At 34.2% G+C, this 26,615-nt stretch overlaps 1 protein-coding gene across 1 annotated transcript in view; it reads left to right on the forward strand.

The window, feature by feature from the left end:
* Window positions 1-25,850, forward strand: part of LOC140146535 (prostaglandin E2 receptor EP3 subtype-like) — a 269,890-nt gene extending 244,040 nt beyond the window's left edge. The window contains exons 6-7 of the mRNA XM_072168414.1: window positions 15,745-16,214; window positions 25,218-25,850. Of these exons, the coding sequence (XP_072024515.1) occupies window positions 15,745-16,214; window positions 25,218-25,455 (708 nt within the window). The 3' untranslated portion in view covers window positions 25,456-25,850. The remainder of the gene's footprint in view (window positions 1-15,744; window positions 16,215-25,217) is intronic.
* Window positions 25,851-26,615: the final 765 nt, after the last annotated feature.

A 26,615-nucleotide genomic window follows, 5' to 3' on the forward strand; every position in this document is an offset into this window, starting at 1 on the left:
TTGGTTTATAAGCGATAATATCAAAGTATTTAGTATGGATGGCCGATTTATTAAGTATGATAGTTTTACGGTTGGAAATACACGCCTTAATGCTTCTTAACTGCTAAAATGAGCTATTTCAGTTGAAATCTGTGCACCCCGATCCCAGATATGTCCTTAATCTTACACACAGAGGATATCAATTTAAAATGGAGTCACCCATTCAGGTAATCCATTGAAATTCACACACTCCTTGTGAGATACAGTGTGTGTGGATTTTACCTGAAATAGCCCATGTAAATAAATATAAGCGTGAAACACTTCTTCTATGACTCACGTTTCGCTTTCTTACAAGTCGGAGAGTGTAGGTAAACTAACCTAGAACAGCAAGAGTTAATTGTTAGTAAGAAAGGTTATTAAAAGAATGGTTATTATTTTCTTTAATAATTAAATTTTTAATATGATGTTAATAACTTTAAGCTTAAGCCATTTTCAATGATAACATCCCCCTTATGACTATCATTTTACAGATATTGCAGTTTTATGAAATGTATGCTTTTTGCACTTTTGACTTTTTAAGGTCAAGAATGCACAAATTTCATTGAGCTGTCACTACAACAAAAATCAAGCCTTCTGACACGGTTGTTTGCAGGCGGTGGCGGATGCGATATCGCCATTTTTGACGTCGCCATGTGGTGTCAAAGCAAAAAGCCCCCTCTGCCCCCCCCCCCACCACACCGGTGTCTCCTCTGCCCAATGATACCAAAATAAGTACAAATATTATATGATGGAATAATGTGAGCGCGATCTCACAAAATTGAGTGAGAAATTATGGCTATATGTACACAAATAATTATAGGCAAATTGGTTTCAGGTAAAAATTATACAAACTTGTGATTTTCACTGAATTGTCTCCAAAATATGAAAAGAATTCATTCTTTTAAACTAACTATTAAGTTCAAAGCCACAATCAAGAGTTTTATTGTAGAAACCCATGGTGGGCTACCAACACACCCTCTATGTTTTGATGGTTGGTCCGACCCGCGGGTATTTAGGTGCTGGCTTAAAATGTTATCACTAAAATAAGCGCAATGTATGGATCTACGATTAGTTTAAAGTTATTTGGGTGTGAACGCAAACGTTTATTTATGACAGATATAACCCTTCTTACATATTAGTAAAAAAAATTAAACGTGTGCTTATTTCCACAATAATAATCTGAATTTTGAAAAAAAAATACTAACACCTTTCACAAACTAGAGTTGCCGGAATCCTGAAGCGCTTTATTCTATGAATATTATCCATCCTCAAAATCGATAGCAACTCGGTTCCTTGATCTACTTCGAAAGCTGTATCTAAACTCAATCGCTAGGCGACGGCGGATTGATTTTTGACCAATAAGGGAGAGCGTTTCTGGTTGCGTTTAGAAAAACGCTATTCATCATTGGTAAAAAAAAATATCGCTAATCGACTTAGTGTAAATCCATCTTAAAAGCACTTACTTGCTCTACTTAGCTTTTTTTATTATTACTCTTTGTTGTTCTAGTTCTAGGGTGTTAGTCATTTTATATTTATTCTCTTACTTCCTGTAATTTCGTATCATGTTCAACACGTATAGCCAACATTAACCATTAATGCAATAAGACTGATCCGGTTCACACGTTTTGATAAGAAAAACCGCAATATTCATACATGACATTTGTACACATAATTATTGTATTCTATTTGGAAGATGTGACTGTGCTTGTAATACCATTACGAACAAACACTCTTAGTGTTGATGCAGGAATTATGATTATTATCTAAAGCGGCATATTTTAAACGCATGCAAACAAATAAGCGTCGAATGTCATCTTGTCGAGTATGTACGATGTATCATTAAATTAAGCCCTCCAATTTATTGCTCTTTTAGCTTAAGGCTACTTTTGTAGAAATCTATGCTTTGAAGACGTCAATGTATAGAGAACAAAAATAGATAAATCGTCAGCACTTGTGTGGCAAAAAAGAGTAACTTACGGGTTATTCGTAGCAATGTACTGTTTTTCCTTGGATTATATACATGATATAAGGATGTAGTTGTATCAAATCATTTGTGTTGTGTTAAAGTCACAAAATACTGTCGATAAAGGAAATTGCGTATTATGGTTGCTTTTGGTGATGTGTAATGTGTTTGTGTACTTATGTTAGGAGTGTCTGTGTAGAATACAGAATACTCATTTATATGTTTACTTGTGATCTCCAGCTTATCTTTTCTCAACATTCTTACTACTTTTGATTGATCAAACAAATAAAACTTACGCACAATATTGTACAATGTTACAGAATTACATTGTAGTTATAAACCACAATTGTTGTAGTGGTCATTATAACTACAGTATAATTCTTTAACATTATACAATGTCGCCATTTCTGCTCGCCAAAAAATATAAAAATATATTTCTTGAAGGGGTACTAGTATTTCTATTTTCATAATAGCAGGGAAATGGAAAAGGAAGTTATCAACATTTTGTTTTATCTTTCAATGGAAGTTATCGAAATTAGTGTTGCTACACAATTATTCCTGCACATTATTGTCCACATTTTATAAGAATCTATATAACATCGGGTGGTTCGTTTTAGGCTAGTATAGCTGTTGTATAATTATATCCCCCAAACACATGTTTTTAAAACACTTTTTTATGGGCTTTGGTTTTGGTCAAAATGTTTTAATAACATTTAAATGTCGGGTTACTAAAGGTCATGAAACATTTTTTTTCCGAAAACAAATACAATAGCATATGCTGAAATGTTGAAAACGTTGTAAAATATCTTGGGTAAGCATTTGCCAACTAATTTTTTTCAATACTTAAATAACATTATGAACCTTCTGCAGCAAGTTTTAATAAACCGTTTTATACCCTTTACTATTTATAAGACCTGCCCTTTATAATACCCGACGTTTAACTTAGCTTAAGCCATGTGGGCTGAAAAGAGGATGAAAGGTCAACGTTGGCTTGTTTCACCAAAAGTGGACCCCTGAAATTCATATAACCACATATGAAAGAAAACATAATAATTTTTTTGGTTGTTCGAAAATTTAGGAAACAGCACCCAAATGAAGTAGCGATATTTCCCTACACATACGTTTCTTTAACGGTTGCAGTCATACAAGTGTAAAGCATTGAATATTAATCAGTGTCGTTAAAACCCTCTCCACACGGAAGTCGACTGCAGGCAACAAGTTCCGAAATTTCTATAAAAATTCAATTTTTTCATGGAACATTTTCATGACCATACTTAAATTCAGCATGAAAAAATGAATTACAATAAGTACAAACAATCCCAGTATTGGTTTAATGTTTCCTCTAATAGCTCTTGATATGTTGAAGTTTTTATGTTGAAACCTATGGCAGAGAATACAAAGTATTAACATTCAGTGGGAGTAACAAATTAGCGTTCGAACATTGTTTCCGAAATTCATGAATCTTTTAACAAATCTATCGAACACATAACGTTTCTTTCAAGTACGTTAGCAAGTGAGTTTACGATTGGGGCTTCTATGTACTTCCCAACACAATTAAAATTAAATTTATTAATGTTTAAAATTGGAGTATTCCAGTTGAAATCCATACATCTCCAATGGAGATGTATGGATTTCAACAGGTAAGACATTAGCCACCCCCACATAATTATTAACTTTCAAATGGAGTTACCTGATTGGATAAACACGTTTGACATCTTCATCCACTGTCTGAGAAATTAAGGTCATATGTGACCATCCAGCACAACTGAGCCCTGAAGTCGCCAATCATCATTTTGAGATATTCAACCAAAATATTCTGCTTGAAATTAGCTTTAAAATGATGTATATCATGTCTATAGTACTTGACATTTAAGTAGTGAAAAATCAATAAAACAGTCAATAAATCCTTTGTTTCCTATTGTTTATTTTTAAGTTCAATGGAGCATATCTCAATAGTGGCACTGGCGACATCCGGGCTCAGTTGTGGTGGATGGTCACATATGTCTTTCAAATCGGTGTGTTTATATCGCAACAGGAATAGCCCATTAGGTTGTAATGGTGATTATATGTTTTTGAGTCTCTGAAAAATTGGGCAATTATAAGTAATTTTCCCGGTGTTTTAAAACAATTAGCCTAATTCAAATGACTTTTCAAGACATTCAAAATATATTTCAAGTGATTAGTAGAATATTCCTGATATTGGCAATTGCCAATTATGTCACAAGTAAAGTAAATAAAATGTGATAAGTTTAACATATTAACTAGATACAAGATTGTCGATTTCATGTTAAGTACCTGCTACAATAACACATTTATCGACAATTTTCTCCACTTGATAGTTGACGACTTCAAATGTAAAACGTGATATATATAAACGCTGCCGTGTACTCTTTTTAGTCATTAGTATCATTACTTTTTTACTGCGTAGTTCCTCATTTCTTATTCTTTTTATAAACACCTCAAAAGAAATAAGTCCCCCTCTGAACATGTCGTCATAACCTCGTAAGGTTTCATTTTGTACCAACAAAACTAACTTTGAAATAATTATATGACTGTTTACTAAGTGCTGTGTGAAAATGAGAGATTTCCATGACTTCAGGGCTGAATGAGCCTAAATTGAAGGCAAAAACTGCCCTTTTCAAAAGTCACAAAGTAGGCCTATGCTTGTCACAAAAGTTGATTCATGGCTTGTTACTAATGGAAAACCCCATGTGTTTGAGTGCAGTTTAAAATCCTCACCAAGTGAATATTTACTGTAATGTGTATCGATTCTTGATCATTCAGCCATGCAAATCCCCTTGGTGCAGAGTTCAACACAGTGAGTTGTAAGATGGTCAGTTCCATTCCTTGTCCCAATACGCCTTGCAGTTAACATGCATAGGCCTACTTTGTGACTTTTGAAAAGGGCAGTTTTTGCCTTCAATTTAGGCTCATTCAGCCCTGAAGTCATGGAAATCTCTCATTTTCACACAGCACTTAGTAAACAGTTATATAATTATTTCAAAGTTAGTTTTGTTGGTACAAAACGAAACCTTACGGTGTTATGACAACATGTTCAGAGGGGGACTTATTTCTTTTGAGGTGTTTATATAACAACTATAATGTCACATGTATTTATCACAATGTTTGCGAGTCCATGTCGGTTCTTAACATAAATCTAAAATATTAAATAAAATAATACCGTTTGAAAAAGTAATGGGTTTATCCAATTGAAATCCATACATCCCACATAAAAGACATGACCGTAATCTCCCACACAGGGGAATTTAAAATGGAGTCAACCATCCAGGTAACACCATTTGAAATTCAAACTCTTTGCGTCGAAGATTATAGTCATTCCTTCCATAGGGGTGTATGGATTTCAACTGGAATTGTCCAGTACAAAGCAGCCTTTGGGTAAGACGGCTTTTTGTAATTATGAATTTTTAATTTCCGCATCTGAATCATTTTCCCACAATTAATCAGGCGTATTTGAGTGACTTGTACAATTTAAACGCAGAATATTGATAAGAAAAGTATGCACTTCAGCGATTAATCCTGTCCCATATTCTAAAGAAAAATAGCTCGTGGAAATTATATGTATCAATTACGTTTTTATTAACCCGTAATTAACCCAATCTATTCGTGCAACAATTTTGTTCTTACCCATAATAAGCTTTTGAATCCGAAGTTACTTTTTTACGACAATTTTTGAAAGCATTAGAAAAACAATCATCCCCAATTAATAATCCTCTTACAGGCGATATTATTTCTAATGCGCTCGTGATATTAATAAGAGTTCTAATTTTAATTAAGTACACAAATTCAAAAGCGATGGTCCTGAAAAAAGGCAGGAGGTTTGTGATTTCCGGGCATATTTTAAAAAGCACTATGATTTGTTATTTTAGCATATCCATGTTATAAAACAAACGTTCAACTTGTCAATTTTGATCAATTAAGACGAGTTACGACGTGACAATAATAACGAACATAACTCATCAATACGGTTATGGGAACATGGCTGATTTTTTCTTTCACATGTTTGACCAGAAGAAGAAGAAGAAGAAGAAGAAGAAGAAGAAGAAGAAGAAGAAGAAGAAGAAGAAGAAGAAGAAGAAAAAAAAAAGAAAAAGAAGAAGAAGAAGAAGAAGAAGAAGAAGAAGAAGAAAAAGAAGAAGAAGAAGAAGAAAAAGAAGAAGAAGAAGAAGAAGAAGAAGAAGAAGAAGAAGAAGAAGAAGAAGAAGAAGAAGAAGAAGAAGAAGAAGAAGAAGAAGAAGAAGAAGAAGAAGAAGAAGAAGTGGTGGAAGAGGAAGAGGAAGAAGAAGAAGAAGAAAAGAGACGAGGAAGAAGAGGCGGAAGAAGAAGGTTGAGTAGGAGAAGGAGGGAGAAGGAGGTGTAAGAGATTAAGAAGAAGACGAAGGCGATTAAGAAGGAAAAAATGGAGAAGTAAGTCGAAGAAAAAAAGAGAGCAAGGTGGCCATGATATAATGAGGATTATGAAAAAAAGAAAATATGAATGTGTATTTTTTTAGTCTCACTGCAACAAGTAAGTCAATCTTTACCAGATGCTCCTTTCATTTAAATAATTATTTTGATAAACGAATATCATCCATTCAACAATAAGGTCAAAGATACTTGATGTGCTTAGGGGCAATTCTTATCCTGTTTCGACGATGGAGGACAATCATTAGAATTGTTGAGCAAGTGATTTGTCATCCTTGTTTCTTTATTTATCATGTCAAGGCTTCCTGAGAAAGCAAAGGCTGAATACTAAATGGTCTGTCAATATTAAAGACGTAAAGCGTAAGAAAAAATAATATTTTGTTCACTGTATCTCCGAAGTGGTTCATTATCGCATCTTTTAATGTTTAAAGTACCTGATGTAATAATTTTCTTCGAAAACAAGTCTATGCTAAATACTAATAAAATGGTTTATCAGAAGTAAAGCGTTTATTTGTTCCCTGTATCTCCGAAGTGGTTTATTTTGGCATCTCTTAGTGTTTAGAGTATGATCGTCTTCAAAAACAAGTTTCTCTGTGAAAATATATTTATTAAACTACTTAACAACGGCTACTATTATAGTGTGGCGTTATAGGTGTGTGTCAAATACGCATAACTCAGCAGCTCGCATAAATATATCCTCTGTTGTTTCACACAAGGTAAAATAATGCAATCGGTTTAAAAATCTAATTTGAAAAACTTTTAAAATTTAATGTAGCTTGAAGCACCTTTAAATATATTTGATACAATTTTTGGCATTGAGAGTACTTGCTTTGAAACCAAAATTAAAGGCGATTTGCTCACCTGGATGATCATAAATATTCAGGTCTTCAACATAGCCTGCTATTTTACACAAATCTCTAATTTGAATGGGGCTTCAACTTGGTCAATACTGCTGTTTTCTTTGTTTTTCGCCAAATGTTTCATACCCAAAATACCTAATGACAGTTTGAATGACTTATCCTTATATAGACTATAGGGTCTTTGGCATTTTGTTTTTCTCAGACTGACATATGGTGTACCAAATGTAAACACATTACTTTGACCTCATCTACAAGGTTTCGCTGTGAAGTGGTTAATAAGTTCCCATGTGATCATAGCTTGTATTCATGTTTTCAAAGGATCTACCAAAGTCGGTAGCTTTCTGTGCGATTTCCTCTATCATCAAAGGATAACCAAAGCCGGTAGGAAAAATAAACTATAGCTGTTTCATGAAATGATTCATTATGCTCAAAATAACCCAATTTGGCAGTCAATGCAGTTGTTTTTGTCGCTAGGCTACGTTAACGGAGGACCTACTCTCATCTTTGGAAATATTTGGCGGGTTTTTTTACAAGAGTGCCAAGGACAACGTGTTATGCACCTGAAGCTCTAATATGATTACCAGATGACTTGGACTCATTTGCTTTCGTCTTGAATTGATAAAGGTTTCAAATTTAGACCAAATATAAAACATTACGTATATAATCAGAATGGTGACGATTTTATACGCATTAGTGATAGCACAGGGTGGGTTTACTTAGTACGCGGGAAGCCATTGCATTTCCTGTAATGTTTCAACAAACATTGTATGTATGACAGTGTTGTTTGGGATAGAGTAAATGTTGTAGCTAGAAGTCTCATGACTATACGCTTCACCCACAGGCCAGTCCCGGGTATGCTTCTATTCCAATTGATGTTTAGTTTTCGTATCCCGGCATGCATTACAAAACTACCTATAAGGACGAAGATGCATTTTGATCAAGACGTAACGGTTTTTTTTTTTTCATTTGCACCATTTGTTCGCAGGAAAAGACCTTTACAGAGTTGTAATCAACCTGCTTCAACCTCTTAGATCGTGATCTTTCTCTTCCGTTATCTCTTTCTTTCTTTCTCTCTCTCCCTTCACTCGAGTCTTCCCCTACCCCTCATAATATATACAATTGTGTGACAATTCTGAGGTTTCAGGGTTTTAAGCACATTAAGTTTAACAAAAAGTGAGTTGCATCCGAAAATTGCACAAGAAAGTCTCCGTTCATAAATTTCTCAAAAAACTAACCGCTGATAATTACTTTCAATAGTCAGAATAGGGGTGCATTGGGATGTGTGTTGAACGCTAGGATGTATTTGTAAGGGCAGCGTATGTGAGGTGTACATGTAATATCTTTGGTTTCGTTGTCTCTGGTTGTGCGTTGTTCTTTCATGTTCCGTGAAATGCATCCTTCACACAACACGACTCCTATGATTTGTGACAACATTGAAAATTACTATCAATATAAAATGATACTACGAATCATGATGATATTTCAACTGGTTTTACCGACTGGAACTGACGTACATCATCCCCGGGACACCATCTACTCAACAAAGCAGGTTCCAGCAGAGGATGTTTCAATCATAGATACAATGACTCGTGGGCAGAATTCAATGTCATACATCTTATATTAATACCACACGATCATTGACCTTTTTGCATGAGAACATCAACGGATTGTTATCTCTATTTCATTCTGTTTGTATAAAGAACCGATTATCAATTCGTGAGCAATATCTTTGAAACCAACTTCATTTAATTCATTTGGTTTCAATGCATTCAAATTAATTATGGTATTGAAAGAAACCATTATTATATACCGGTGAAAGCGCTCCGGTGAGTGTACCAAATTTGAGTAGCGTAGAAGTATAAAGTTGCTTTCTATTTACGTTTACCGCTACGTATGAATATATATATATATTGTGTTATTGAATGCGATGTACTAAAGATTTTTAGTTCTGAATATCTTTGCGAATTAGATGTTGCATACGTTTTGCATTAGATCACAAATTATACTTCCGAAGCTTACAGCTATAAAACCAAATAAAATACAAAAGTATGTTTCAATACATAAACACTTTTGTATACATGGATTGTAAAATAATTTGATTAATAAAGTATCTTGTTTTAAATCATAGAATTATACCTCATCCATGATTGTTTCAATTTGTATCAATATTTTATGTCAACATTAATACGTTACAACAATAATTAGATGAATTCGTTATAGAGACGCCTATCATATAGGCTACATAGAAAGACTTTAACGCTTCATCTCAGTACCAAAAATCTTTACCTCCGTTACTACTACAGCCTTCGTCGGAGGAATGACCCGATCGAGCACTCTTGAAGTGTGACGTAATAATCTGGTCGTAATCTAGTAGTAAAAGCTGGAAATTACGGAGTTAATATTTTTGTATTGCGATCAAGAGTTAAATCTTTATACGAGTATATTATGGATTACCAATGCAAAATAACTGTCATGATAATATTGAAGAGCTTTGTTTCAAAACCCCTTACATCCACTTTTGGCCAAATTGAGTTATTGGCATAATATTATAGTGTGGGTAAAAATACACATTTTGGTGATTGTTTGACCTTCATACTACCTTCCCTTCCGGAGTTATCACATATTTCCCGTTTGGGAAATCTTAGGGAATTTCCGGAAATCTGAACTTAAAATGAATATAGAATTGTTTTGTTTTAAATTTTGTGATGTATAATGGTAGCCTGGAATGTTCTTTACCTATTAAAACCAAAAGGAACTGTTTTTGGGTCACTATGTTTGAAAAAATCATTTTAATTAACAAAAGGTGTAGCTTCGGAAATACCCAAAAAATGCCATTTTCCCGAATTTAATTAAAAATTCATAATTAAAAAAGTAAATGAGGTATTTCAATTTTTCTTTTGATTTTCAAAGCATTAGTCAAGTTGCATAATGTAGTGCAAACAAATGGGCTCAAATTTGATCGCAAAGGTGGTTTCTAGAAAAGGGGTAAATTTATTTTGTTGCAAAACCCCTTATATCCACAAAAGGTGCGATATAAAAGAAATAATAAAATAAATAAGAAGCCTTGAAAATTGTCCCAAACCTATTCTTTTAGTTTCTATTCATCAACACTTTATCCAATCCCAAATTGAATCAAATCGAACAAGTAATACTTGCACAATTAAAAAAGCTGTTTTTCTCAAAAAGTCCAAAGTGGATGTAAGGGGTTTTGCAACAAAGCTCTTCATATAGAGACGCGTATGTCTTTTAGACTTTTTGCACTTTTGCAATCTTGGAATTGACAGACAAGAACATGTATGTACTTCTGATACGGCTGGCAATGCATTATTAAAACTAATTGAAAAGCATTGTTTACTATTATCACTATTGCAAAAAAAAATAAGGAGCGCATCCGAATTTGGTAAGAATGTATGATATCATGAAAGTAGATATGACATACGCCATTTTGCTGTAAAAATGCTGACTGAAATGTACAGCTGGTTTAAAGCACCGTTACGTGTATCAAATCAATCTTGTCTGAACTCATCAAATTTCTATAATGTTACTGATGTATTATAACGCTCATTGTTTGTATTATTTCCTTTTGTCTTAATATGCCTTGTCACAGCTGTGCACTATATTTTATTTCACAGAAGTCAAAACAAAACATTCAATACTGAACAAATACGTTGCATGTTTGTATCCAATTCAATTAGTATTAAATCGTCAATATTTGGGACTCAATTACTTGCATTTTGGCCTCTTAGCTAAAACGAACGAATTAATAAAACGCATCATATCAATTTTGTCACAGTGAATTATTCTTCACAATCCACGTGCACTTGAAGACAGTTGAGTTAAGTACCATGCATATCGTGGCTTCATTTCAATCACCGACTAAATCATTGGTGATGAGATATTTGATAAAAAGAACAGGGGCTCAGCGTAGAGTTTTGGCTTACAGCGATTTTGATTTGTTTTTCTTTTGTTGGAGATAATTGAAGATAGTAACTAGCCTTTAATTTAAGTGACGAAACTCATATCGCCTTGAACGGTTTCTGATGTAAATACAGGGTGTCCTAACGCTAGTTGTAGATGAGGCCCATAGAGGGGTATTGACGCCTTGATTTATGAATTGAAATTCAGAGTAGAACATTGTGCGATTTTTATTTCCGCAATAAAGTCGCCCATGTTTTATTTATTTATTTATTTATTTATTTATTTATTTATTTATTTATTTATTTATTTATTTATTTATTTATTTACTTATTTTATTTATTTATTTATTTATTTATTTATTTATTTATTTATTTATTTATTTATTTATTTATTTATAGATTGCTTCACAATACATTAGACTAAAATTCTGCATTATACTATTGGAAAAAAAACCAAAAATGCTGACTGAAGTGTTCAGATGTTTAAAAAACACTGTATATAAAAACAATTTGTTTGTATTATTGTCGTACCTATGGCTTGGTTACAGCTGTGATATTTATATAAATTTTATGTCCTTTATACAAATTTTATGACCCTTCAGATGATTGAATAAAATTGATGAAACGCATCATATACATTTTATCACAGTGAATTCGTCACAATTTTGTAGAATTAAGTGCCATTCATTTCGGAGCTTCGTTTTGAAAATCATTGGTGATGAGATATGTGGTATAAAGCATAAGGAATCAGCAGAGACTTTTTTGACACTCAGTGATTCTGATTTTGTTTTTCTTTTGTTGAAGATAATTTACCAGAGTAACTAAACTTTAATTTAGGGTTAAAACTCATATCGCCTTGAACAGTTTGTGATGTAAATACAAGGTGACCTAACGTTAGTTATGAATGATATAGAGGTATCATACTCTTGATTTATGAATTGAAATTTAGAGTAGAGAATTGTTTGCAATAAAGTCGCACGTGTTTTAAATTCAACTTTTTTAGATTTCTTCCCAACACATTGGACATAGATTTTGCATTTTTTTCATTGAAAATATCACAAATGTTGGGCGTATCACAATAGCATAAGAACGTATGGTGTCAAGATAGTATATCTAATATTCCATTTTGCTTCAAGAATGCTATCTGAATTGTACACCTGTTTTAAAGCACCATTGTGTGTACAAAATCAATTGTCCATGGACTCCTTAAGGGATCTAGAATGAGCGTTTATGGCGTTTCGACAGTATTTTTGTGGGACATTAGAGCACCTCAGACGTATCTAATTGCATTCTGAATAGGAAGCATGTCTTTCTGATATCAAATAATTTTCATTTTTTGAAATTCACGATATAATACACATTTTATTACAAATTATTAAAATTTGATATTTTTCAAATTTTTGATATATAGGCCTAACAGTCCTCGAAATAAATTTTATAAATCTAATGATATATTCTTAAAGTGTTTATAGCTGGGAGGAAAGGCCGACGATCAATTGAAAATTTTGACCTTTTATATTGAAGATATGGATTTTTTCCCAAAAAGACCTCTTTTTTTTTGGTGTTTTGGGAAAAATCCATATCTTCAATACGAAAGGTCAAAATGTTCAATTGATCGTCGGCTTTTCATCCCATCTACATACACTTTAAGTATAAATCATCAGATGTATAAAGTTTACTTCAAGTACTGTTAAATATCAAAAAAATCAATTTTTAATCATTTGCCATAAAATGTGTATTACATTGCGAATTTCAAAAATTAAAATTATTTGATATCAGAAGGAAATTCTTCGTATTCAGAATGCAATTCGATATGTCTGGTTTGCTCTAATGTCCCACAATAAATACTGTCCAAACGTTCATACCCCTTCCCTTAATATTTCTACATTATTGCTGATATTAAGCGCTCGTTGTTTGTATTATTTCTGTATGCCTTGCTTACAGCTGTCTTATTTATGTCCTTTACAAAAGTCAAAACAGTACATCAATACTCGACCAAACTCGAATAATAATATGTCTGTACCTATTTCAATCATAGGTCAGTATTAATTATGAACGGATAAAAGTAATAAAACGCATCATATGTTTTTATCACAGTGATATATTTTTCACAATCTACGTGCACTTGAAGACTGTTCAATTAAGTACCATTCATTTGTGGGTGTTATTTTAGTTGAAAACTAAACCATTGGTAATTAGATGAAATAAAGCATAGGGGATCAGCGTAGAGTGTCTGGCTTACAGCGATTTTGATTTGTTTTTCTTTTGTTGGAGATAATGAAGAGAGTAACCAGCCTTTGATATAGGTGACGAAATTCATATTGCCTTGAACAGTTTCTAATGTAATGCAGGGTGACCTAACGTTAGTTGTATATGAGGCGCATAAAAGGGTATCGCCATCTTGATTTATGAATGAAAATTCAGAGCAGATCAGAGGATTGTGATTTTTATTTTTGCAATACACCAGTGATTTAGATTTCAATTTTTTATATGTATATGATTATTATTAGTACTGTTGAAATATTTAGTTTAGGGGAAGATCATATCCGGGCCTGCTTGGCCTTATTCCTCAATATCATAGTCTGTTTTTGTATGTATTTTTAATAATTTGTAACTTAATGAAGGTACACCTTGAAGATTTGAATGGGTACGGATTGCAACACATGGACTTTCAAAAAGTGCTTGGTTCTTGAGATGTTTGTCGTTTTATGATGGTGTTTCGTTTTGATACTCTTTACATTTTAACTCAAGAACCACAAGATCTACAAACTCTGATATTCTTCGTCAAGCTCACTACGACAATTGTTCGCCAATCCACAGCAGATTTCTGACCAAATCAGCACTTATTAAGAAAAGTTCCAAATTTGATTTCCCATGCTAAGGATAAAAACAAACATGCATAAGGCTGCGATCACATAGAAGTATTCGGTATGCGGTATTCGCTATACGAAATACGGTCATTCGATCAGGCTGAGTTCACATAGTATATACTCCTATGTGAACTCAGCCTGATCGAATGAGCGTATTTTGTATAGCGAATAGCGAATACCGTATACTGTATACTAACAAAACAAAACATGTAAATCTGGTAATAATTTTTTCTAAGGTTTTTTAAGGCTCTTTCTTGTAATTATTTAAAAAATAAGGATGGTGAATAAAAGGACGGTATTAACATTCGTTTTCGGATTCAGATTCAAATACGTTTTTTTGATCAAGATTGCATTTGACAAAAATATGTTATTTCAGAAAAGTGATTTATTGATTTAATTAAATTATGAAGTGAATATAATTATACAAACACTGCCTCCCATTTTCACCTTTGGAGTTTTATTTAGATTTTCGTATTATTCTCTTTTAATTATTTGCAAGGTGAAACAATGTTATTTATAATACATGGTATATGGCCATGTGTAAGCACATGGATTAACGCTATTTATATTAATTTTACAATGATATGATATTTAACGACAAAATTAATCAAACGTTTCAAATAAAGTCTAATCAGCTGTAAATATCTGCACTTTAGTTGTTTTTGTCAGATCCATAATAAAGGCGGTGCTTTGTTTGCCCTCTTGTCCGTTTTAATTAAAACAATGTGCCATTATTACATTTGATTGAATGACTCATAAAAAAGTACTGAAACAGGTTCACAGACATACTAATATGAACATCATTAGTTGTAATAGTCTCCATTATTAAAGTCTCCATTATATTTAATAATGGTTAATGTTTATTCCCCTGCACCTGGATATACTGTTAATTATTTTATTTTCCACGCAACGTCAAACATGTAAAATCTTATTAAAAGTGATTGCATAAACAGCAAAGACAACTTCCTGTCTACTTCAAAGCAGTAATGATGAGAATCACACAAACAGCATAACTGGATGCACACAAACACAAAACGTTTTCCATATTATTCACACAAAATAGAAAAAGTTGACATAAAACGTTTAAATGTCGTGTTATATAATGGGCATAAAGGGTATAACACCTTTACATAACATTCAAAAACACTTTTGAAAACTTACTGCTAAATAATTTTGACATAATACTATTTAAGTGTTTTTGAAATTGCAAATAATGTTTTAGAATAATATTTTGACAACAGTTACAAATATTGTTGTAGTGTGTTTTCAAACAAAACGTGTTAAAATGTTTCCGTCACATTTATATAACTCGACATTTAATGTTAGTATTTTTTTCCCAAAGCCAAACCCAAAATATAACTCGTTTTAAAAAACGTTTTATAAACATTGCTCGTACACTGACACCCACAACCAAGATCAGCTTCCCGGGTTCTCGCAATGGTTACCAAGACAATAAACAATTAGTTCCTAGCCTGGGGGTATTTCAAATTGTGCCCGGGCTCGAACTTGCAACGCAAAAGGAGATCTAAATAATATGGTTTTGATTTCTACAAATTTACTTGTTAACTATTTTTAATTGTTATTTTCTTTTGAAATTATTGTTTGTTTGCTAAATATAAAGTCAAAAATTATTTCTCTCTCTCTCCACAGTTGAGGTTGACAATAACTTTGTCTTTTTTTCTCTCTCTCCACAGTTAAGAATAACTCAAAACGTCCATGGAATGCCACTCGATAATTATGCAACATTTAAAGCAATGCATATGGCGGAATACTACCCAGCTGGAATACCCTGGCTATATCTACTTCTCCATCAACAATTTTGGCTTAGAATCACGCGGCCATATCGCGACCAGAGTGATGATCATTTACCAGAACAAGTCCCAACTTCAGAACCGAATTCGCCTACAGCAAATCGTCAAACAACGTACTCTACCGCAAATAGACCCGAGTGTGCATCAACATTACCCACAAATGACCAAAGTATGAGCTACATGAACAATGTGAAAAACAACAATGCATCCCAGAATACTTTGCAATATCCGGCAGCGTTGCATGATGGGATTGTTGATGTCGAAGCATTTCGGGAAATGTTGAAACGGAAACAGACGAGAAAAGACGTGAATAATTTCCGCCATGTACAGCTAGATGAGATTACTCCTCTAAGGTAAGGCTGCTTATAAATAAATAAATAAATAAATAAATAAATAAATAAATAAATAAATAAATAAATAAATAAATAAATAAATAAATAAATAAATAAATAAATAAATAAATAAATAAATAAATAAATAAATAAATAAATAAATAAATAAATAAATAAATAAATAAATAAATAAATAAATAAATAAATAAATAAATGTCACAAGTGGCATCTTTAATCCCATTTACTAGCCTAATCTTACGCATTCCATGTCAAGAACATTTCCATGCAGTACTGAATCGAAGCTGTGCGGATGAATTTTGGTAGCATGTCAACAAAACTGACCCAAAAAAGTAGATTATACCAAATTAATTCATCAATTATACAATATATTTTAGTGTACCTCACATGGTATTTCCAGTTATTTTAAAACATCCATACAAATAATAGTCTCTCCCGTGTCCACGTATCACCCATGTATAATAAGTGGTATAAAGCCTATACCCGCAAAATTAGTAAGTAAATAGGTCGGGTTAATTATGTTTCTAAATATTCGTCATGCGCATTTTGCACTGGATCATGCGGTGGGTTAAAAGCCCATTTGAACTGTGGGTACATTTTGAATATTTAAATACTAAAATGGATCCCTCCACGTAGAAAAAAAAAACAAAATTGAAAAAAAAAAAAACTGAAGCGGAGTTTCTTTTATCTTTAAATAGGACGTACTTTCATATCGAATACATTATACGGCAGCCATGATCATAGCTCTACAGTATTCCTGAAAATTACACAAACATGATGAGCAGAATTGACGACAGGTGGTGAAAGAAATGAGCAAATTCCATAGCTGCCTTGTGACAATTTTAATCAAAGACTTGTGTTTTCATTGGAAGTTGTGAATAATGTTCTTTTGTAATTGTTTTTGATTTGCTTAACAATTATTTTGAATGGCATACTCAGCCGTTGTTACAGAAATAACACGTCTATCGTAGTTAAAATATGGCCAGCTTTTGTTAAAGCTTATTTACTTTTTTCGATAGATTATTCAATATATGGTAGTATATATGTTGCTGTCTATTCTTAACCAGCCGCCTTAAGTCGGATGTGGTAAAGACTTCAATCCCAAATCTGACCTGATTTTCAACTCATGTTTTGTAAACTGTTTTTCGACAACTGGTTTCACGGATTTTATATATCAATAAAATATGACTATCGGCGAAGTGGGTTGAAATAGTATTACAGTGAAAATAACAAAAACAATTCTGTGGTTCTAAGATGGTAAAGGGTGTTTCTTATATTTAAACCACTAGCAATTTACTCCTCTTGGCCATGGTTAAGGTTTTTTCGGGAGATACTGAAGGGATGCTGTAGCCAAACAAAATTGTTTCGCTAGCCAAATATCGCAACAGTTGGAGAAAGCTGATGAAGATGAAGGTTAATGGATAGAACAAACATACGAAGTTACTAAAAACAATGTTACTGTTCTCGCCATAGGTTGGAATGTGACCTTATCTATGATTTGATATCAAAGTAGCATCAAAACACACATTTTCATACAAAATTGTTCAATGTGACGATGACAGCTGCTTCCATGATTGATCTCGCGTCATCTACCATGTTACTTTATTTAGTGGTGTGGACTCCGGAGAGAGAAAGACAAAGAAAGAGACAGACAAACAGACAGATATGAAGACAGACAGACAATTTTTGTTTATGTCAGATCAAACTAAAATTGGTATGATTCCAATGTACCATCAACGTGGATCGTATATCTTATGAACCGTATAGCTATAACTTTTTAAAAAAAACTTAAATGTTATTTAAGTTCTATAACATATATATTACTTCCTTTTGACATAATGACGCTTAGGCTATAGATGAGGTGACATGTGTTTACATTTGATACGCCCTCTGTTGGTCTGTGATCAAAATTGTCAGGCAAAAAACACTATAGTTTACATGGAAGAAGTTGATTTGTATTCATAAACTTTGGTTTCAAAGCAAATAATACAAAAAATGGTATCAATCTTGTTTATAAATGCATCAAGCTATATACATAATATCACACAAAACTTCAAAGGTTTTTAAAAGTTGAGTTTTAAAGAGATTTATGTGGTCTGTCATAGACACTTAGACAGATTTATGTGGTCTGTCATAGACACACAGTTATTTTGCCTGCTTTGAAAAAACAGAGGGCGGTCTGAATGTAAACATGTGACATCATAGGTCACCTCATCTATATGGTAAAAGGATATAACTTGATGATAAGAGGAAATATGTTTTTGCCAAGGCATGTGCCATACCGGCAACCAACCTATTGTATTTTGAATCAACCAGACGCTTTATAGCTGAGAAAATTGCATTTATATAAAATATAAGGGACTGCATTAGTGGTGTGGAACCTCAGAACTTTATGAGTAATATTATTTAACCTTTTTCACTATTTAGCATGTTTAACACACCTTTCTCAACCCTTTTGTAACCTGCACATGGACGGAAAATAAAAACCATGTGTTATAATTGTCTTTATAATTATGTTGCGCACAGTTGCTCTGGGAAGCCATCACGTCAACTCCAATTACAAGACATATATCTTGAGGTGCACAGCCCTACTTATTATGTTCTTATAGTGTCTGAGTTAAACCTGTTTGCAGAGCTATCTTTTATTGCGATTTTTACGCCGCTTATTTGAAATACAAAAGAAAGGAAAGCGAAGATAATAAGACAAAGGGGAGATGGAGTAAGAGAGAGGGGGAGAGTGAGAGAGAGGGATAGATGAAACAAAACAAAGAGAAAGAGACGGAAATAGAGAGCTAGACAGACAGACAATAAATAAACTAACCGACTGATTAATAACTGACAGTTACTGACTGAAGGGAAGGGAGTATGATGTGGGGAGACGACAGGTGAAGAGAATAGGAAGGAGTGATACGAAAATACAATTAAACAGCGAGCACTTTACAAACAGACAGGCAATTCTTGAAAACAAAATCACATTCTAAACAATATCTACCAATTTACCGATTCAATGTAACTCGTTTTGACGCGAGAGTGCCCGGATGTAAGTTAGTATCCGTTGTACATTGAATAATTAGGTCGAGTGATACTAAATTATATCACAACCACAATGTTCGATGCCTACCAGTGTTCTTCTCGTATACATTGGTTAATGTAATAAGAATCGGGTACAAAGATACCATTGGGTTTTTTTTAATTTCCTTTAAAAACAGTCCTCTGCTTTGAATTTTCATGTTATAATACGACACAGATAATTGTTGAAAACGATTGGAGGCATCTTATTCACTTCATCACATCTTTCAATAGATTATTCAATGTCTGCTAGTTTATCCGATGCTGTCTATTTTTAACCGGCTGCCTTAAGTCGGATGCGGTAAAGATTTCAAACTCGAATCTGACCTGATTTTCAACTGATATTTTGAAAACTGTTATTTTTATTAGGATTCGACAACCAGTTTCAGAGTTTGCACACGGATTGTATTATCAAAAACGTGACTATAGTCCAAGAATTGGGTTATATGGGTTATCACAATATTACATTGACATAACAAATAAATATGCATAACGCGGCTCTGGTAATGGTAAAATGTGTATATTATTTTACATGACTAGCATTTTACTATCATTTTGGCATGGCTCACTTTTTATTTGACTCACGTGCACACATTTTGTTGCAACATATAAAGAAATTAACATAACGTTACTGCTCTTGCCATAGTAAAACATATCTTACTCTTAAATATCATCTTTAATACAAGTTATATCTTTTAGGCCAAGGGTAATTAAAAATAGTTTCCCAAAGCTATGACAAAAAGAACTGGCATGTTATGGCAATAAATGAGATACACCCTTTTACCAAATTAGAGCTGTACGGTTCATAAGATATACGTTGATGGGTACATTGGCATGAGTGCAGTTCATTGTTTTAACTGACATAAACAAAATGTCTGTCTATATAACTCTCTCTGTCTCTCTCTGTCTATATCTCTTTCTCTCTATGTAGTTATATATCTACCTGTCTCGCATGCCCATTGTCGTCTCCTCTGAAAGCTTATGTAATGTTGTCGTACCCATTTCCCCCCCTTTTGTAACCCCTTTGCAACCTCACTATACACCAAAATGGTCACATCTTAGAACAAATGTTCAATACTCCTACAGTAGTATTCATGCCTATAATGTGACCGCAAGTTGACGAGCACAAGTTTTGTAACCGACACATTGACAAGTCACACTTTCCAATTTACAAACGTATTGGGGTTAACTAACTATGCCGTGGCTGATGCGCATGTTTGGGGTACTAGTGCCTTTACGAACAGAAAATTAGCTAGTGTTGTAATTTTCTGTTCATGTTGCACAATTGCTTTGGGAAGCCATCAAATCAACTCCAATTACTAGACGTATACCTGGAGGTGCATAGCCCTACTTATTATGCTTATGTGTTCGTGGGTGTCTGGGTAATGGTAACATGTTCAATAATAAGTTATAATAAGATTTGAAATGTGAATGATGCAAAGGAAACAATACAAGATACAAATGTAGGTGGAAAAGAAAGAGAGGGTGAGAGACTGACAGACGGACAAAACACAGACATACAGATTGTCTGTCTGACTTACTCCGGCGGTAACTGACTGAGTAGCAGGGAAGGGAGGGGGAGATGGAGATGACTGACTAAGTAACAAGGAAGGGGGTATGACAGGGTGATGACTGACTAAATAGCAGACGGGACTCGTGCATTAAACGCACCAACATCTCAGTACGCGTGTAATTTCGTACAATTTCACTTCCAACAAGTAATGCGCATTTATTAACCTATAAATCTTTCATTATATTATTAAAAGAGGAAAGGCGTTAGTTATATGGTATTGACTATTGTAGTGCACATAGCGCACACGACCTCATCGACTCTAATCTAGAAAACATCAATATTTTGTCAACGTACCTTAGAGATCGGTGGTAATGCGGGATATCGCGTCTGAGTCGAGGCTTTACTATAACAACAACGCCACTTTCAGATTTCCCAAAGCTTTGTGGTAATATGTACATTGTCTCTTCTTTTATGAATCATTACATAAAAATGCAGTGCTATAATATTTCGGTAGGAATGTGAGTATATAGATACACCGCAATTCTTGGTATGCGATAATACGAAAAAGAAGTGCATGCTATCAATATATTGGTAATCTGTTGACCACGAATTACAGTTAAAGCGTATGTGATTTCATTCATATTTTAATTCGGTTATTCTTGGGAAAAATATTATTAAATTTTATTAGTAACAACTGTCAAAAAAGTTTTCTTATCATTTTAAACTAAACTTATGAGGTATTGAAAGAAAGCTCACTTACCATCTTAAACGCTTAAATGTGGTGTTCTAAGTGGGGTTTAATGTCATAATTATCACATTAATTCAAACTTGCTCCGTTGTCCTAAAATAGCAATGAATTTGGCTAAATGCATTTAAGTTCGGAAATTGTGTAAACATTACAAATATGCCAAAAAATCAGGTTTTGAAAAAAATGACCACATTCACTTTAAAAGATCGTACATTAAGACTTTATTATTCAGCTGATAATAGTATGGATATCGGCGCCACTCAAGGATAATAAATAACCTCCTTCGCCTCCTATTCTTCTTCTTCCTCCTTCTCCTCCTACCCGTCCTCCTCCTCATCATCATCATCATCATCATCATCATCATCATCATCACCATAATCATCCTCTTCATCATCATCATCAAAAACACAATTCAGCTGCTCTGATGTTTCAATTGTATAGTAAGTGGAAGTAGCCCACTTTGGCTTTTAAATCTGTTATTTGATCAGGAAAGTTGGTGATGGTGAAGTTATAAAACTGTCAATTGGCTTACACACCCTAGCGTAAAAGAACGCTCGTTTGTCCGCAAGTAAGTTCCACAATCTAAATAACGTCTATCAATCGAACCACATTATACTACTGTTTTATGACATACAAAAGTACCCTTTGGAGTAAATCAAGAAACTGTGCCCTGTAATGTGCCAATTCAAACTGATCGATAACAACGCCATTAAATATGTCAACGTATTATTGAGAAGTATGTTGACAGGGAATATCAAGTCCGCTCCAAAGGACGTACCAAATACATCCCAATACGCAATGCAATTACATAAACCAAACACTGATTCGAATCTAATTACCTATTAGTTTGTGTGTGGGCTTCTCATAAACGTGATCTCTGATCTTTAGCGAATCTTTGTACATGCTTTTCCTGTTTTAATAACAAGAAACGTCTCTTAGGATCCTACATTCACACCCTCATTTTAAACACCAAACAGTTACACTAGGATCTTAAACATGCTCATTTTGCCAGGACAAAGTAGTTTAAACATAATAGAGAGATTGCGCGCGATGTTCCAAACGCAGCACGTGGAGCGTACGTTTTTACGTACGTTAATATGGTGTTAAATATTGCTAGTCTCGGTTCCAAACTGGATTGTGCTCATTCGTCACGAAGGAGAACAAGTCGACTGGAATAAAGACTATAAATCTGAGCAAATCTAATCTAGGTCGATAGAGGGCATAATGATTGAAAAATTAATAGTAAGCGTAGGTTTCTGAGTCTCGGCCTACTTCAAACAGCCCGCTTTTGATTTTTACTAACATTTTGACCTAACATGCTGCTTAAACTTAATTGTATTTTTGTGCTCCCCAAATATTATAGTTACCCAAAACATATATTTTGGTAGATTAAAGATCCCTTCATCCATATATCATGACTTTACTTTCAAAATGTTTCGTCCTGAAAATTGGGCGCGTTGCATGAACTTCGACATGAGGTCAAATCAGCATATTTCAACGTAGCATCTGCGTTTTCTACGTTGGAATCCAAAATGGGAAATCGCAATGTCACTTTTTGCCGGTACGCAAAGTATCACACACATTTCAATGGGCAATCTCTGCGTATGGACATCGCGTATAAATTTAGTCGATTTTCAACACACCTTTATCATAATGATTTGGTACAAACAAAAAGGATCATAATAGTAATTAGACTTTCCTTCGTATGTTCATTATCATTGACTGTCTTAAACATTATTATGAAATGGACAAATTTTGTGCATTTTCAACGATGTATCTACGTTTATTTCGGACGTGGAAAATCTTCAAAACTTGCTAAACACGTGACCTCGCTTCGATACAGGCGAGTGGTTTTGAAAAGATCAACGTACGTCCGATACCTACGTTTGGAAATCGCAATCTCTCTAATATGTTGTACACCCTTAGAGAAATAAATGGATCGACTTGGAGCATACACCACAAGCTGAAGTCAAATTTTTGTTAAGATTGTTGAACATGGTTTCGCGTCGGAAAGACTCAAGGCTAAAATCACCTTTTACGCGAATTCACAAATTCATAACAAAGTAAACACTTTGTTTGAGTTTTATAATTTTTCAAATTGGGTTAGTGGCCTGAGCTTTCGATCCTAGCAGGATCTTTATCAAAGGCAAAGGATGGGTATCTATTCCGGTCCACCTGACAGACTTAAGAAGTTTACTGAACCAGTTATCAGCTTGACGACGAAGACTAATAACAGTTGGAATCAGATACTAGTTGGCGTCCGACGTTACCTGTCAATCAAACTCCGAGACTGTTTGTTTACGATTTGTTATGTCGTGATGTTTGAAATTTCTGAACTCAGCGGTAAAACAGTATGCCCTTTTTTCAGCTTCAAACAGGCAAACCATCTCACAATTTAGGTATTAATAACAGGAAATCTATATGCTAAAAACGCCATATCAGCAATGCCTAAAAAAGTACAATATCGTTCGCAATCTTCTGCAATTCCTTTTGCACGATGAAGGCACCAAATGAATCAACCTCCATTTACGCTCTACTAACCAATCACATGTCGTTTGGAGTTTGATTGACACGGTCAAACGTTAACTCAATTATTTATTTTTAATTATTAATATAGTTATATTGGTTTCTCTCCGTGTTGCAAGGCATTATGGGACGTTCAAAATTTGCAATGATTTTGCATAAGATATTACGGAGAAAGTTTTGGTCGTAACTATGTCAGTGTACCATGGAGAACTGTGTTTACAAGGAATATCACGGCACTTTACAAAGAAAGCAAGCCCACTTAATAGATTCCCATAGCCGATATATTGTTACGTACATGTTTAAGGAGGTCATTCACACAGTCTCAATTAATCCCATGAAGGTTTTGATCCATAATTATGTAGAAAAAAAGTAAACAAATCGTGTCTCAATTTTCAGAAGCCTAATAGGAAATTATCACATCTCGATTCTACATGTAAAACCTGGACAATACTGGTATAGTGTCCTAAATAGATTTCGAAAATATCACTGCATGCGGAAGGGGTGGTTTCAAAACCCAATCTCTGGTCGACCGCGTTATATTGTTCCAAATAATTAAAGGCTGTGCATTAATTATCTGTCTGCTGGTGTGAAATTTGCGAGGAAATTACAAACTGGCCTCCTCCCCCCCAAAAAAAACACTACCAAAATAACATTAATCGATCGGTCAAAAATTGCTCCCCCCCCCCCTTGCGGCCTGTCACAAAATTCTCGTCCCCTACACATACCAAATTGTTGCGAACCCAAATTCAAATTGAAAACCTTAAAATGATCTTTTATATTTAATGCGAGTGTAAGGAGCAGGACATTTTCACTCCGTGCTGTTTTCCTTTTATTTAATGTACCCCATGAATGTATGCTAAAAAACCTATTGTCCTCATCGCCTCCCCCCCTTGACTTGCTAAGAATCCCCCTTCGACATCCACTGCCAAAATTACTTGCTTCTCTTTATGCTTTTTTGCGCCCCTATAAATATTGGAAAGAAAGAGGGCCCAACCGTTGGTTCTGCCTGTTAGCCGGTGGTTGTATTTTGAGCCAGCTCTAAAAACAAACGAAATGGCATTATTACAGAGATCTTTCGTATGTTGATGAAATTAATGCTCAAGATTAATTTGTGTCTATGTTTGTTTGTTTTTTGTTGTTTTTTCTGCAGATGGGACGGCGAATTCCTATCACGGGATGCTGAGCCTTACGAGCAACGTACACCACAAAACTCACCGACGAACAACGCATTCTGTCCGCGACACCCTCCGCTAACCGCCAAAGCACACGTGCACCCTCAACCCCGTGTACACAAAGTTGAGTGCGATGCACTTATGACCATAATGGACTGTAATGAGACTACAGAAAACAATGGCGTCGCTGAGAACAAAATGGAGTCCACGTTGTGACTAGACGTTGAGGGTGCTCTTTTCATTGATGTACAGTTTTTAACAATACGAACAATTTAATGGTGTTTGTGTGTGAATGAATTGCATTTGCAAAAAAGAAATATTTCTGCTTTTGCCAAAAAAATATGAAATATTGTCTTCTCGTTATTGAAACTTTAAATGTTATTTAATTGCAGGGTTCTGCAGTCTCTTCATTGAACAAAATGACGATATTAAAGCAGCTCAATGTTCTTAGATAATTTTTCATCAGCAAACGTGTGCAAAGAAGTTATGATATAAAGACATTCAGATGTTTGTATATGATTTTGTGTTTGAACAAATTAGTTTCATCTCGCACAAGGTTTTATTTAGGGGCTATGGAATAATTATGAACCCTAGTTGGAGAGTAAAATTCCGGGGGGCAAGAAATGTTGGCGATCCAAAAGGGGGGGCAAGCAATTTTTGGCAAGCCAAGGAGTGCCATGCAATTTTTGGCACACATTCATGGGGCGCCTTTAAAATAAAACGCTCTAAACAAGGCTATGGAAAACAGTACGGAAACGTTTAAATATGCAAAATGTCATGATCGCTGCCCTTGCAACATATATCTAGACCATCTAAGGTTTGCAAATCGGGATCCTAAAACTTTGACGTGTGCATGGGGGGCAAATATTTTTGGCAGGCAGATGGGGACAAGCAATTTTTGGTGCGCCATTTGGAAATCCCCCCCTCATAATTATTGCACAGCAACTTAGCCTACTCGATTTCTTTTGGTACGTAGATCCTTAGTTTATGACTACTGATACATTTACTTGACAGTTAACGTCATGTCACGTGATATCTTTGTAACCAATCGGCACTATTGAATGATATGAAATTGACGTCACGAGTTCTCAAAAAACTAAATCCTGACAATCTTAAAGGCCCATTCAGTGATTTGCTCATCCGGATGATCGTAACAATCATAAAAAAATCAGATTTTGGTACCTTTGTCATTGTTATAGATGTGCTTACTTTGCCTGCTAGTGGTTCAGCCGAAAGCTGTGTATTGAAGACAAAAAAAAAATAGGCATTTACATGAATCTGTAGTATTATACTGACAGTATATAAATTGGCTACATGTATTTTAATGAGGCTTCAACATTTTTGCCGGGTTTTTTTTCATTTCAGAAATAACAAAT

The sequence above is a fragment of the Amphiura filiformis genome, chromosome 2, assembly GCF_039555335.1.
Source record: "Amphiura filiformis chromosome 2, Afil_fr2py, whole genome shotgun sequence".
Taxonomy (NCBI): Eukaryota; Metazoa; Echinodermata; class Ophiuroidea; order Amphilepidida; family Amphiuridae; genus Amphiura; species Amphiura filiformis.